Source organism: Kogia breviceps, chromosome 16 (genome assembly GCF_026419965.1).
Source record: "Kogia breviceps isolate mKogBre1 chromosome 16, mKogBre1 haplotype 1, whole genome shotgun sequence".
NCBI classification, from domain to species: Eukaryota; Metazoa; Chordata; class Mammalia; order Artiodactyla; family Physeteridae; genus Kogia; species Kogia breviceps.
The window spans coordinates 18773932-18788085 of record NC_081325.1 but is presented as its reverse complement, the minus strand read 5'-3'; the positions used below and the strand labels follow the sequence as shown (position 1 = coordinate 18788085).

Here is a 14154-nt window from a genome sequence, read left to right as displayed (position 1 = left end):
AAGTAGACTACATAAAAATAGATGGGTCAATAATTAAAGAGATGGATAGAACACAATAATAGTTCATTTTATTTTCCTAATAAGTCCAAGGCTGGAATGGAGGGGCCCAAGTTCAAACCTATTTATGGTATCATGAACCTCTCCTATGGGGACATCTTTGAAGTGATTTCATCTACTAGTCTCTGCTGCATGAAAAGTATCAACTGTGCCCTGTAATGGCCTAAAGCAAAACTAAAATTCCAGCAATAGACAGGCAGAACCACACTATATTCACTCCATAAATGTTTACTGAAAGTCCTCTAGGTAAACATGACACACGGTCAACATCACCCTCTCACCCCCAGCAGAACTTCCATGTGATCAGGGGGGGGTCTAGGCACATAAACAGATGCTCACCACAGCGAGGCCATGCTCTGACCGGGAGGTTCGGATGCTACTGAATCACCAGAATCAGGAAGTGTCAAGTACCTGAAGAGAAGGCAAGCACTTGGAACAGTGAACGTATATGCCAGGTAAAAGTCTGGTGCAGGAACTGAAAGAAATTCAGCACAGCTGTAGCCAAAAAGCTCAGACTATCCAAAGAGCAACACATAACCACTGAAGGATCTTAAGCAGGGACGTGGCGTGATCAGGTGTATGTCTGTGAAAGATATTTTGGCAGAATGTAGAGACTAGATGGAGGTGATGCGGGGGGAGACATACTCAGAGCCTAAGGTGGCTGCAGTAACCAGGAAAGAAAGAATGGAAGCCTATGCCAGGGAAATGCAAGTGGGAAAAACACGTAGACTCAAAAGCATTCTGTAACTGACTGAATGGGAGGAAGGAGTTGGAGAAGGAAAAAGGCAGAGCCAAGGCTTACACTCAGATGCTCAGCTTAGGCAGTGAGTGATCTGTAAGGCCACTTCCTGTGGTACAGAGAACACAAGCTAGTTTCAGTGGGAGATGAGGAATTCTACTCTGGACATTTTACCTTTAGCTACCTGTGGGATATCTAAGTAGGTATGTCCAATAGATAGATTTCTAAATCTGAAGATCAAGAATGATCTGTATAGATATATACATATATGTATAACCAATCACTCTGCTGTACACCTGAAACTAACACAATATTTGTAAATCAACTGTACTTCAATAAAAAGAATAATAATTTTAAAAAGAAAGAGATCTGGATTGGAGATTTGGCAATTTGGCATGAGATCACTCAGGAAAAAGTGTGTGGAGTAAGAAGAGAAGATGATCTTGGACAGAACTCAAAGGAACTCCCACAGCAAATGGACAAGGAGTGCTCCACAACAGAGACTGAAGGAACAGACAGGGTAGGAAGATACAGGAGAACCGTGGCACGGAAGCCTAGGGCCGTGAGCATCACACAGAGGAGGGAGTGTCAGTGTCGGACGCTGCTGAGAGGCCAAACTAGGTAAGGACGGAGAAAAGTCCACAGGACTTAACAAAAATTGTTGGTGACCTTAAGAAGAGTTTCAGTGAGGCTGTGGATGGACGAGGCCAGGCTGCGGCAAGTTGAGAGCGTGCGAAAGGTGAAGAGGAGGAAACAGTGAATGGAAACAACTTGTTCAAGAAATTTGACTGTGAAGAGGGGCCTCCCTGGGGGTGCAGTGGTTGGGAGTCCGCCTGCCAATGCAGGGGACACAGGTTCGAGCCCTGGTCCGGGAAGATCCCACATGCCGCAGAGCAACTAAGCCCGTGCGCCACAACTACTGAACCTGCGCTCTAGAGCCCATGAGCCACAGCTACTGACCCCATGAGCCACTACTGAGCCCACATGTCACAACTACTGAGCCTACGTGCCTACAGCCTGTGCCCCGCAGCGGGAGAGACCACCGCAATGAGAGGCCCATGCACCACGGCGGGGGATGGCCCCTGCTCGCCGCAACTGGAGGGGGCCAGCGCGCAGCAGCGGGGAGCCAACGCAGCCAAAAATAAATAAATTTATTTTTTTAAAAAAGAAAAAGAAATTTGACTATGAAGGAAAAAGGAGAAAGAGGGTAGTAACTGTAAAATGGGCTGGAGCTGAAGGGCATATTTTGGATGATCTTTCTATTCCAAACATGTTAGAGACCTGAAAATGTTTAAATGTTATTGGGAAGGAGTCAGTAGAAAGATAGAGGAGAGGACATAACTAAATGAGGTTTCTGAGAAAGACTAGGGAATGGGATCTGAAGCAGAGGTGTACATAAACTATAGAAAGCTGGGGAATCTTCCATACAACACAAGAGAAGGACTGATACGATGAAAGGGAGTTTAAAGGTTGGGGAACCAGAGGTTGGAGGTAATTTCTTTCTTTATCATTCTCTCTGCTATTGAGACTCTGCTAAAAGAGGCTGCATTTTTCAGTTCCACCAGCAATTTGAGGGTTCCAATTTGTCCACATTCTCACCTAATTATTGTCTTTGTCATTATAATCATCCTAGTGGGTGTGAGGTGGTAGGTCATTGTGGGTTTGATTTGCATTTGAGGGCATTCTCTCCTGAGGTCACCAATTGTCCCAGTGAAGGAAGATGGAAGGCTTACTGTTGAGAGCAAGAGGGGAGGTAGCAACAGAAAATGGGGTGAAGCAATAAAAACAAGGGTCTGAAGTCTGAAGCAGCCACCAGGGAGGATGGGAAAGAGCGCTGACCAGGGAAACCTAAAAAGATGCTAAGACAGAGCCCGGTGGGGGTTGGAGACCATAAGTCTATAAAGGCATCCATTTGATCTCCTGTGAGCTTTTCTTCACCAAGAAAAGAGGTTTCTTTGGTTTTCTGGGGTTTTTTTAAACCGAACTAACCAGAATTGGAATGGAAAGTTGCTCAGAGAACTTTTTCATTTAAAGGCAATAAGAAGTGCCCCTGAAAAATCCAACAGTTATTTTTTAAAGTCCTGCAACATATCCATTAGAAATGACAGTCTGCATAAGATTCACCCTCCTTAACCCTTGAGAGCAAAGCACCTCTCAAGACATGTGTTCACCGCAGCAGATCTTACATCTGTACTGTCAAGACTTACAACTACAATCATGGTGCTAAATTCAGCAAATGGCAAACTGCAAGGAACACCACACATCTGTCATCTCAACCATTGGCAATCCCTTTAAAACATGTCAGATAATCCTATCACCAAGTGTTAAGACTGATAATAACAATCATATGTACAAATAATAACCAACTACACAAAAGAAAATGACTTTTGACTTAACCAGTTACCTAGTACTCGACATAGCCAGTCTTCAGTTTAATCAATTCAGTAAGTACATCCTTATGTTAATATGAAGTAAAGATTTAATTCATTTAGAGATTTATCTTTAAAGCATGCCACTGCATAGGCTGGCCACAATTTTGTGCTCAGGTATCCCATCTTGGAACTGACTTACATGTGAACCAGATTTGTACCCAGGGTTTGTTACCTTTTGCCGAGTAATATGCCATTCCAGAAACTCAGTGGCTTAAAACAACGGCAATTTGCTATTTCTCTCAATTGTGTTTTGACTGGGCTCAGCTGGGGTCACAGGCACTGGGAACCTGACTAGGGCTGAAAGAGGCCTTGCTCGCATATCTCTCTCAGGTGGGCTCTCTCTCTCCACCTGGTCTAGCCCAAGCCTCTGTACATGCTGTTGGCCTCCAAGAGGGTAAATGCTGAAGCTGCCAGGCCTCTTAAGGACGAGGTCCAGAACTGGCACACATCACTTCCACCATGTTCTACTGGTCAAAGAAAGCCGCAAGGCCGCCTAGATTCAGAGGGAGCAGAAACAGACCGGCAACTCTCGATGGCAGGGATTGCTGGGGGTCATCTTTGGAAAACAACTCTACCACAGCTGTAAGCAATATTATGGAATGTTTTACACAAATACCACTTGAGCTCAGGATTGAAGCACTAGAGAGGGGATACACTTCGTCTATTTCCAAAACTGGAACTTTTTCTTAAGCATGAAAAAGAATACCTGGGCAAAAATCTTCTTTTCCTCCACGGAATGCTAAGCTTAGAAAAGCCATGGAATCTTTTCTGGGGTTGCGGGATAAATAGGGACCATCCTTCAGGAACGGTCTGAGTATAATCATGCCCAGATGGGATTCATCATTTTCTGAAGTCATTTCACACCTTACAATATATTATGTATGCATGAGTATGATCTCATTTTTTTAAGTATATCTAATACTAGAAAACGTAGAGGTCTCCCCAACTATTTGAATTCTTGCTATCCAAACTCTATCTAAACTCAAGAAGCAAATAGATTTGGGTAAATTCTTCAATACTCAAACTTTTGCTACTGGCTCTCCTAGGCTCAGGAATGAACTAGATTTGGATATCATAGTATCTCTTACAATCTGGAATCTCACACTATCTGAACACAGCAACCCAGGAAATCTGTCTCGTAAAAAGGACTTACACGCCAGGGCCTGGTGGCGCAGTGGTTGAGAATCCACCTGTCAATGCAGGGGACATGGGTTCGAGCCCTGGTCCAGGAAGATCCCACATGCCGCGGAGCAACTAAGTCCGTACACCACAACTACTGAGCCTGCGCTCTAGAGCTCGCAAGCCACAGCTACTGAAGCCCGTGCGCCTAGAGCCCGTGCTCTGCAACGAGAAGCCGCCGCAATGAGAAGCCCGTGCACCGCAACAAAAACTAGCCCCCGCTCACCTCAACTTCAGAAAGCCCGCGCACAGCAACAAAGACCCAACACAGCCAAAAATAAATTAATTAATTTTAAAAAAGGGCTTACACCCCCAAATATTAACTTGTTATCTTTAGATGATATAAATTACATGTAATGTACATTCTTCTTTATGCTTCTGCTTGGACTCTAGATTCCTCGAGGGTCCAAACCTTGTTTCCCATGCCTGTCTTACTCTTTAATGTAGTACACACAGAAGGAACAGCATAATAATAGTAACAATAAAGGTCTTTAAAAATAAATTAAATAAAATTCAAAAAAATTTTAAAAATAAGGAGCGATGCTTACTCCAATAATAATAATAATAAAGGTCTAGGGCTTCCCTTCAGTTTCATCTTCCCCACTCTGACTTTCAGATAAAGGAGGACACTGTCTCAGACTTCTCAGATTGAACTGCTGATTATTAAGATGAAGCAAGATGTTCTCTTGCTAGAACACAGAGGGAACGCTTTAAAATTTTTAAAAGAATTTTTTGAAAGCTACAAACTTGATAGCATTGGTTTTTATGGCTATTTGATTTCCGAAGTTCTCAGAACTTGATCATTTGGATCACACATAAAAGCCACCGTGGAAGAACTCTCTTTAGAGATTAATATCCCCTCTTCAAGAGAAACGCTGGAGGGTAGAAAAAAAGGACCTGTCTAGAAGTATTAATAAATGGACTGATATTTGCACAATGGATTAAAAGATATCCATTCCACAGATCAACTGCTATATTAATAGAATCTTATATTAATAGATTAATATTAATAGGATAAATATACAGTTACATATTCAACCCTGAAAGCAGTTTTAAAAGGTGAAATTCACCAGTGCTCACTTCAAATGGATACTTTCTAAAATCTAAAGCACACTGTAAACTGTTGTCAGGGTTAAATCATTTTTCCATTACTTTCAGCATTGTATACCTTGGTATTTTCATGTTACTAGCTCACAACGCACACCAGCTTCAGCAACTCATAGTATTTGCCTCCAATCCTCCCCCCAAAAAGAACAGGCCAAAGACAAGACTCTGAATCTGGGGCGGGGGGTTAAGTGTTATAATATTGCTTTATAAAGTTGTAATCCCCAGGTGCAGAGTTCTGCAGCAGATGACTTCTGAGAGTCTCACATGCAAATAAATATAAACAAAAAGCTTACTTACGAGAGCAGACCAGAGCGTGCCTAGATGTTCATCTCAAATATAATAGAGTAGGTAGTCTGCCCGAGGCAGGACAAGAAATGTCTTTTCATTCGGTTCATCGCACTCCTGGATAAAAGTCCCTATTAAGTGAAAACCCCTGGTGGACTCCGTGGTGTGGGCGAAAGGGAAACAGCGTAGAGTATGGTTTGTGACATTCGGAGGCGAGGAAGAGATGCTAAGATCTTGGGAAGGGCCAAGGGAGGACCGGGAGAGCCGGAGGGGAGGTCTCCTCTCACGCAAACAGCGTCAAGAGCAGAGACAGACTTCAGCTACGAGAAAAACCGCGTCCCTGAAGCTCAAAAAAGAGAGGGAGTAGGGAAAACTTTCCCGACCTTCTCCCAACCCTGTCCTCCCTCCTCCTCGGAAGAAACGCTAGCAAAGGCGCTAACGATGCGGAGCCGGCCGCCCCATGACCCGCCCGGATGCAGCGCCCGGCGGACAGGGGGCCGGGGGGGCCGGGGGACCCGGTCCGGAAAGCGGGAGGGAGGGCGCAGGAGTAACGGGGCGCGCCGGCCAGGCCCGCGGGGAAGGGGGACCAAGGAGAAGGCAGGGGCGAAAGGGGCCTCCGCGAGCTTGGGCCCGCGCCCCCCCTTCCCCACGGCTACCTGGGAGGCCAGCCGCGGCCGCGCGCAGTCCATGCAGGCCCAGCAGCCGGGAGCGCAGTGAAGACCTCGCAAGCGTCGCGGGCCCAAGACTCCCCAGAGGGTGGCGGGCGAAAGGGCGGAGTTGGCAAGTGGGCCGGGGGCCGGGCCGCCGGGTCACGTGGTCCGGGCCGCCTCACGTGATGCCGCCGCTCAGCTAGCCCCGCCAGCCCCGCCAGCCCCGGGCAAATCCGCTCGCCGGGCCGGCTGGGATCCTCTAGTCTCTCGGCCCGGGGCGGCGGGCACGGGTCTCCTCAAGAAGCCGATTGGCCGTCCGAATCCGCCCCCAGGCTCTGCGGAGAGTCGCGGTAGCGCTCTTGTGGTTACCGAGACTCAAAGGCTTTTGTCTCTCCGGGAACCAGGGACGCGCGAGGGGCGGGCTCCTGCCGCCCTCCCTGGATGATTGGCCGTGGGGAGGGCCATCCAGCCACCCCAAAGGGACCTAGGACGGACATGCAATTGGAAACTCCTCTCCCTGCTCCATAGCGCGCCCTACCCACGTGGGCATTACTGAGGTGGTGCTTGCAGGGAACAAAGGGCCTCGGAGGAGAGACTCGTTTTACTCCAGAGACGCTCCCACCATCCCCCCGTTTATCTACCGGTCGAAAAGCCCCTAAGGCCCGGGGATAGAGAAGGTGGCAACTGAACCAAGATCAGAGGAAGGAGGGAGTGAGGCACAGGGCCCATGTAATGGAAGGAAGGCAGGCAGCGGTACCTCGGGGAAGCAGGCTGTCAAGATTGGAAGGGACCTAAGACAGCAAAAGACCCATTTTTTTTCTTGTTATAAATGAGTAAACCGAGGCTGGGAGTGGAGATGCTTCCTGGTGCTTCATGCAGCCTAACATCTATTGAGACCACAGTCATCTTGATAAAGTACTGCACAGCTTTCTGGAAACTCCCTGACTCTACAGTATTAAAGTCCCAACTTCTTGGCATAACTTTCCAAGCAATTTTGTTTAAACTTACTTTCCCCATTTAAATAGGAAAACATAGCATCTTCTAAGCTAAAAGAAGCCTACTTTTCCTCATCTTCCAGCGCTTGTGCAACAGTACTCGAGGCTCTGGCTGCAGAGAATTCCTGTTGTCCTTGATTGCTCAATTTTCTTTAGATTACTTACTTTTTCCCTCAGTTGCTTCACTCCTCTTTATGTTTGTTCATTCTTTTGCCTCAGTCTGAAATGCCTTGAATCAGCACCCTCTCCTCCCATAAAGAAAACCAGAACCAGACAGTAGTTAAGGCAGTAAAAACAGATTTTAATCAAAAACTATTGCAATAGGGGAACTGAGCCCAGTTCTATACTGAGGTTTCTCTTCCCCTATTGCAATAGTTCCTGAATAAACTCTGTTCTTACTGCTTTAACCACTGTTGAGCCCTTGTTATCTTTAACAACACGCCAAGGTACACATCAGTCTCCTACTCGTCTTTCAAAATCCAGGTCAAATACCACCTACTCGTCTTCCTACGCTGCATCCTCCTGATTCAACAGCATCGGCAACTGAAGTTCATTCAGATGGTGTCAGATGTAACTCCTTCCCTGATTTCCAGGACCCTGTACATATTCTGATACATAAATCTCACATTGCTCAAAAATGTACTGTTCATTTCCTCTAAGAAGTAAATTATCTATCCCTATCTTCTTCCCTAGATTATAAACTCTTTAAAACAAGACCTCCGGGCTTATTTCTGTGCCCTCAGTAGCCACTGAATGAGGAGGGTCCATGTGGTAGGTCCTCAACATCCACTGAGTGAAGGTCCACGTGATAGAACCTTAATATCCACTGAACGAAATGGCTTGACCAAGGTAGCAGCGGTTCAGTGAATTTACTAAAAGAGGCCTACGTTTCTCAAAACACTGAAGTCAGTTTCTTTAGGCTCCAACCTGATCAAAATTACTTCAATAAAACATGTTTGAGAAAAAATGGGGGTTTGCGTCATCGAACACTTCCTGAGCACTCACTGCTCATCATCGTGTGCCTGATGCTGTATTTGCAGCATCTTGGAGGATGAAAAGTTGAATAAGACTTGGTTGCTGATCTCAAGGAAGGTATAGTCTGGTTATTCCAGTCCAGGGTGAAAGGTGTGATACAGAATGCTTAAGTGAACACAAATGGGGGACCACGAATTATACAGGGGGTTAGGAAAAAAACTTCCTGGGAAGGTGAATCTGGTGGACAAGTGGTAGTTAGATGCAAAAGGGAGGGAAGGCTCTTCCAGAAGAGAGAGCAGTGTGTTCAAAGACAGGGAAGCCTGAAACAGTGTTATTTAAAAAAAGCAAGTAACCCTGACTGGCTGGACTTGATGACCTCATTTACATCTGAAACAAAGGAAACCCAATTAGGTTAATGTTAATGTACTTGAAAGAATTAGCCATTTATTAGTATTAGTTTTATTTATTGGATTGAGTAACTTTCCATTAGACAAATCCTAGGCTCTTCACCTAAAATTGACCTGTGCACTAGTGCTGGGTGATTTTTTTTAACTTTTTTTTTTTTTCCAGCTCCAAAAGCTCTCTATAATTGTTATCTGAAAACAGCAAAATTAGTTGTTCCAAAGAAGATTAATTTAGAGCTCTCTAAACTCTTTCTACAGGGCAAAATAACACAATTTACAAGTAGTAGTTTAAGAAGAAACTGGGCTCTATCTCCAGAGGTGGGCAAGGAGGAGGACTCTGATTCTTGGTGTTCGCGCTAATACAGGGCTATGCTGGTAAAAAGCATGTCAAGAACCTAGGGAAACACAGTTAACGTAAGGGTTAAGGTGGGTGGGACATAGAACAATTCTAATCACTTTTAGAGGCTTCAGAAGTTCATTTCAAAAGATAATCTTGGGCTTCCCTGGTGGCGCAGTGGTTGAGAGTCCGCCTGCCGATGTAGGGGACACCGGTTCGTGCCCCGGTCCGGGAAGATCCCACGTGCCGCGGAGCGGCTGAGCCTGCGCGTCCGGAGCCTGTGCTCCGCAACGGGAGAGGCCACAACAGCCCGCGTACCGCAAAAAAAAAAAGAAAAAAAAAAAAAAGGGCTCTCAGTAAACGGAAAATTAGAACATCATCTTTTGTTTGCTCCCTTTTCTTCCACTGTGCTCTTCTACCGTAGGTGTCATTTGGGGCAGGTGTGGGTCAGCCAATCCAGCCCCATTTCCTTCAGCTGGACTATCTAACACTTGATTGAGTGCACCTCTTACACAATTTTCTTTGCCAAGAAAATCTTCTGACGGTCCCCCTAGGCGGACACTTGTTTTTCATGCGTCACCAGAAAGTTCTTGGCAGTCAGCAAACAAAAATGAAAGGGATTTCAGTTACTTCCTCAAAGACTTGAATGTTATTTCTCCTGCGAGAATGAAAACAGCTGGGAGTACTCAGAGTATCACCACCTTTTCTTCCCTGCCCCTCCCTCTTCTCCTTGTTGGTCAAGATTGAGAGAAACAAGCCAGAGAACCACCAACTCTTATAATGGCTAAATAGGGAATATTTAGGTCACTATATAAGATTGTTTACCTGTGTATGTAATTCATAGTTAGGAAATCTGTCTGACGTTCTCAAAAACATCATTATTTCTGAGAATTGAGAATGACATAACTTTTAGGATTTTGCAAATGTAATAAAATATAGAATCTATCTAGAGGGAGATTCCACCATGATTTTCAATTAGCTTAACCAAACAGAGAAACATGATCAGTCACAATAAGTTTTACAACCTCAATCCCTATTGATCAAACTACTTTGGGGATAATTTCTGCTCTTACAGTTGGGATAAATAAAGATGGCATAAAACAGGGCGGAGCAGGGGGAAGCTGGAGAGAAGTGATAATGGAGACTAGGAAAAGAGTTTTAATTCTAATTCCTTTTTTTCCTCACCCCAAGAACCAGATGAATTCCCTTTGTTCACCATGAAAACACAGTAAATAAACAAACAAGCATCTTAGCCCTGGCTAAAGTAGGCTACTCTGCTGATTCATATCTTCACCTGCACTGAGGCAGATGCTATGCTGAACAAGTGGCATAAAAAGATAAACCTGGGGTGGGAGGGAGATGCAAGAGGGAGGAGACATGGGGATATATGTATATGTGTAGCTGATTCACTTTGTTATACAGCCGAAACTAACACACCATTGTAAAGCAATTATACTCCAATAAAGATGTTAAAAAAATAAATAAAAAGATAAACCTACTTTGCTTCCCTGGACCAGGCATAAGACTGCTCCTCTCATAGTATCAACATCACTCCCACATAAGATCACCTTTATGTGTAAAAGTGATCCAATACACTCGGTTTAAAATTGCTTCCTTGCCCTTTGTCAGATGAAAGAGCTTCTTAAATATGGAATTCGACCAAGGCATCCTCTTTATAACAAGGGAGAGGTCGCAGTGGGCACATGGCTGTGCAATCCACTGGACCTATCCCTTGGCAAAACACCCAGAAGCTACTGGCCTAATAAGCAATAGAGCAGCCTGTTGAAAGCTTGGCTGAATTGTCAGCTTGGGGATGATACCCTATGAGGATAACGTGCTACCCTCGAGGATGCAGTAATGCTCTAAATCAATCACCATTATATGGTGCTGTATCCCCAGAATACCTGGGAATGAGATCCAAGTGTGGAAGCAGGAGTGTCCCTATTTACCATCAATTCCAGTGACCCACTTGGGGAATTTCTGCTTTTTCATCCTCACAACAGTAACCACAGGCTTAAAGCTCTTGGTTCTCAGAGGGGGAACATTTCTACCAGGGAACACAGCAGGAATATCCATTGAACTTTAGGCTACACCACCACCCAGGCACTTTGGGCCCCTCGTTTCAAGGACCAGCAGGCAAGAGTAAGATCCTGGTGGGCGTGATTGACTCTTACCATCAAGAGGCAGTAAGGCTACTGTTACACAGTGGAGGCAGGGAAGCATGTGTTCGCGGCACCCAGATAATCGACTTAGACATCTTTTAGTACTGTTTTGTGCAATTTTGATGACAGATGGACAAAAGCAGCAGGTGCAGCCTGAGAAGGGCATGGTGAACAGTAACAGGAACTCATGGGTTTGGAGAGTCTGAGTCACTCCACTGGGTAAATCACCTAAACCTTCAGAGGTGCTAATTGGCAGTGAGGAGGGAGAGGATGGCTACTGGTTGCAGCCTCAAGACCAACTGCAGCAGCAGGGGGTTGTAGTTCATCTTACTAACCTTCCTCTTGATAAGTTTCCCAAGGAAAGATGGCCCCCCAGTGTCCTGAAGGAACTGCTCCCCCTTCGTGTGAAGGATTCGTGTGAAGGAAGTGGATCTGAGTGGGGCGAGGCATAGACCCTCCTGGATGTGATACCGCCCTGCCCAGAACACAGCTGCAGCCCTCTTAGGAACTGCCTCAGCTGAGAGAACTGCTTTGCTGAAAGTCAGCCCCCTTCTGGGAAGCCAGCCTCCGCTGACTGACTGCTGCTCAGTCTTACTTTCTTTTGTTCAATAGGTGTTAATTAGAGTCCCTCCTAATAAACTTTCTATGTGCCAATCATCTCAGAGTCCACTTCCCAGGAAATCTTATCTTTGACAATCTCTTTAGTGTAGATTGTAGTTTGAAGGAGAAGACACTAAACAAGTAAAATAAATGTATGACTTATACTCTGAAGGAGATGAGTAAGATGCAGCAATAGCAAACACAGGGAAGGTGTACTTGGAGAGGAGGTGACGTTTAAGCCAAAAATTATACTACAGAAGTCGACCATGGGAAGAGCAGGTAGGAGAGTGTGTCTTAGGAAGAGAAACATCTTGGATAAAGGGTCTTCCCAGAGAGCTTAGCCTGTTGAAGTACCACCGAGAGATCTGTAGTCCTTTTAAAGGATTTTGTTTCACATGCAATGGGAGGCCTTTAAAGGGTTTTTAAGCAAGATGCTTAAAAATGCTGTGATTTGCACTTAAAAAAAATTCTGTCTGATAGTGGGGAAAAAGACTGGATGGGAAGAAACCATTAAGGAGGTTACTGCAACATCAAGAAACATGCCCACGCAAAGTTTGCTCCTTCCCTCCAAACCATGTTCCAGGTGCCCAAGACCCTAGAATTCCCAGTCCACTTCTAGGACCTGCATGGACCTCTTCCCTATATCCCTCCCCACTAAGACAGACTGCGCACCCTTAGGGCCATGGAGTGGTCAGGGAGGGACTGCTGTAGGGCTTGGAAGTGGAGTGTCCCCAAGCATATGTGTAAAGCTCCTTGCAGTGTGGGATGAAGCCAGGATTGGAAAAGATGGGAGATGAACTCTGGGACAGGGACCAGGATGGTACTCCCTCCCTGCTGTGCCAAGTTCCAATATGGAACCCCAAGGATTCCAAGAATACTAAATTCAAGGCTTGGCCATCCAGGTTATTAAAAAGCTGTATTTGTCAAGACACAATAAAATATACTTTATTCAAGTTGTTGGCTTGATTTTTAACTCAAATTTTTAGACATATGATAGGTGGGCCTCCATTTGTAATTTTGCACTGGGTTCTACAAATGTTAAGGATGGGCCTAAAAGTCACATTCACCTACAAAGAAACAATACACATACAAAGCTGGCTTCTTAGTACAAACAACAGAGGCCAAAGATAATGAAATAATATCTTCAAAATGATGGGGGGAAATATCTGTTAATCTAGAACTTTCTATCCAGTTAAGCTAACATTCAAAGGTGAGGATAAAACAAAGACATTTTCAAACCAAGACTAAGAGAATTTCCCACTCACAGACCCTTGCAGAAAGAAGAAAAATAAACCAAGGAGGAAGGATTAGAATGCAAGAATCAATAATGAGCAAAGAAATAAGTAGATACATTGGTAAATCTAAGTAAACACTGACTATAAAAAATTACTACTAATTTTTAGAGGGTAAATAGGGTGAAACTAGGATATTACACAGCAATCACATTGAAGATAAAAGGCAAGATTCAGAGTTAAACATTCTAAGGTCCTTATGATGTTGTATATACAATGTTAAAAAATTTATCTATTACTTTTAATCTTTTTAAGGAAAACATCTTAAGCAAATATGCAAAAAAGAGAAAAAAATGAATAGTTAGAATGGACTGAAAAAAAGCAAAATAAGTTTAACCAGTAGTACATATAAAATCATCCTCGTTTCAAAATGGAAAATCAGGCACCAATGTATTCTTTGTAAACTTCCTCTAACCGAAACCACTGACCATAAAATACCATCTCTGCCACTACTGTCCCCCAATTATAAAGTATTGTTCAGCTGTTGCTCTTCATTCTTATAAAACTCCATGGAAGATAGATACTAAAATGTTAGGGGGAATCTCATATACTTGGGGCTTTCATACCAGTGAGTCTAGTATCAATAACTATTTGCACAAAACTCTACTCTTTTCTGTGGGCAATAACACAGAAGGTCTCAAGGAGACCTTCAAGGGCAGAGGAGTAAGACGTGGAGATCATCTTCCTCCCCACAAATACATCAGAAATACATCTACATGTGGAACAACTCCTACACAACACCTACTGAACGCTGGCAGAAGACCTCAGACTTCCCAAAAGGCAAGAAACTCCACAGGTACCTGGGTAGGGCAAAAGAAAAAAGAAAAAACAGAGACAAAAGAATAGGGACAGTACCTGCACCTCTGGGAGGGAGCTGTGAAGGAGGAAAAGTTTCCACACACTAGGAAGCCCCTTCGTGGAGGGGATCAGGGGAAGGGAG

The 14154-nt window shown here is 44.6% G+C and overlaps 1 protein-coding gene across 16 annotated transcripts in view; it reads right to left on the bottom strand.

Moving 5' to 3' along the window:
- The window catches only part of RCBTB1 (RCC1 and BTB domain containing protein 1), a 63531-nt gene that overhangs the window by 42826 nt on the left and 6551 nt on the right, over positions 1 to 14154 (bottom strand). For 6 of the 16 annotated variants that reach the window (XM_067016291.1, XM_067016294.1, XM_067016301.1 and 3 more), the window contains exons 1-2: positions 6456 to 6835; positions 5812 to 5916 (exon numbers count right to left, since the gene is read on the bottom strand). The exons of 2 other annotated variants lie outside the window; for them this stretch is intronic. Coding sequence is in view for 1 of the 14 variants with exons in the window: in XM_067016289.1 (XP_066872390.1) it covers positions 6456 to 6488 (33 nt within the window). In the remaining 13 variants the exon portion in view is untranslated. Of the gene's footprint in view, positions 1 to 5811; positions 5917 to 6455; positions 6843 to 14154 lie in introns of those variants that run through there. 8 more of the 16 variants (XM_067016300.1, XM_067016293.1, XM_067016296.1 and 5 more) reach the window with 3 other exon arrangements.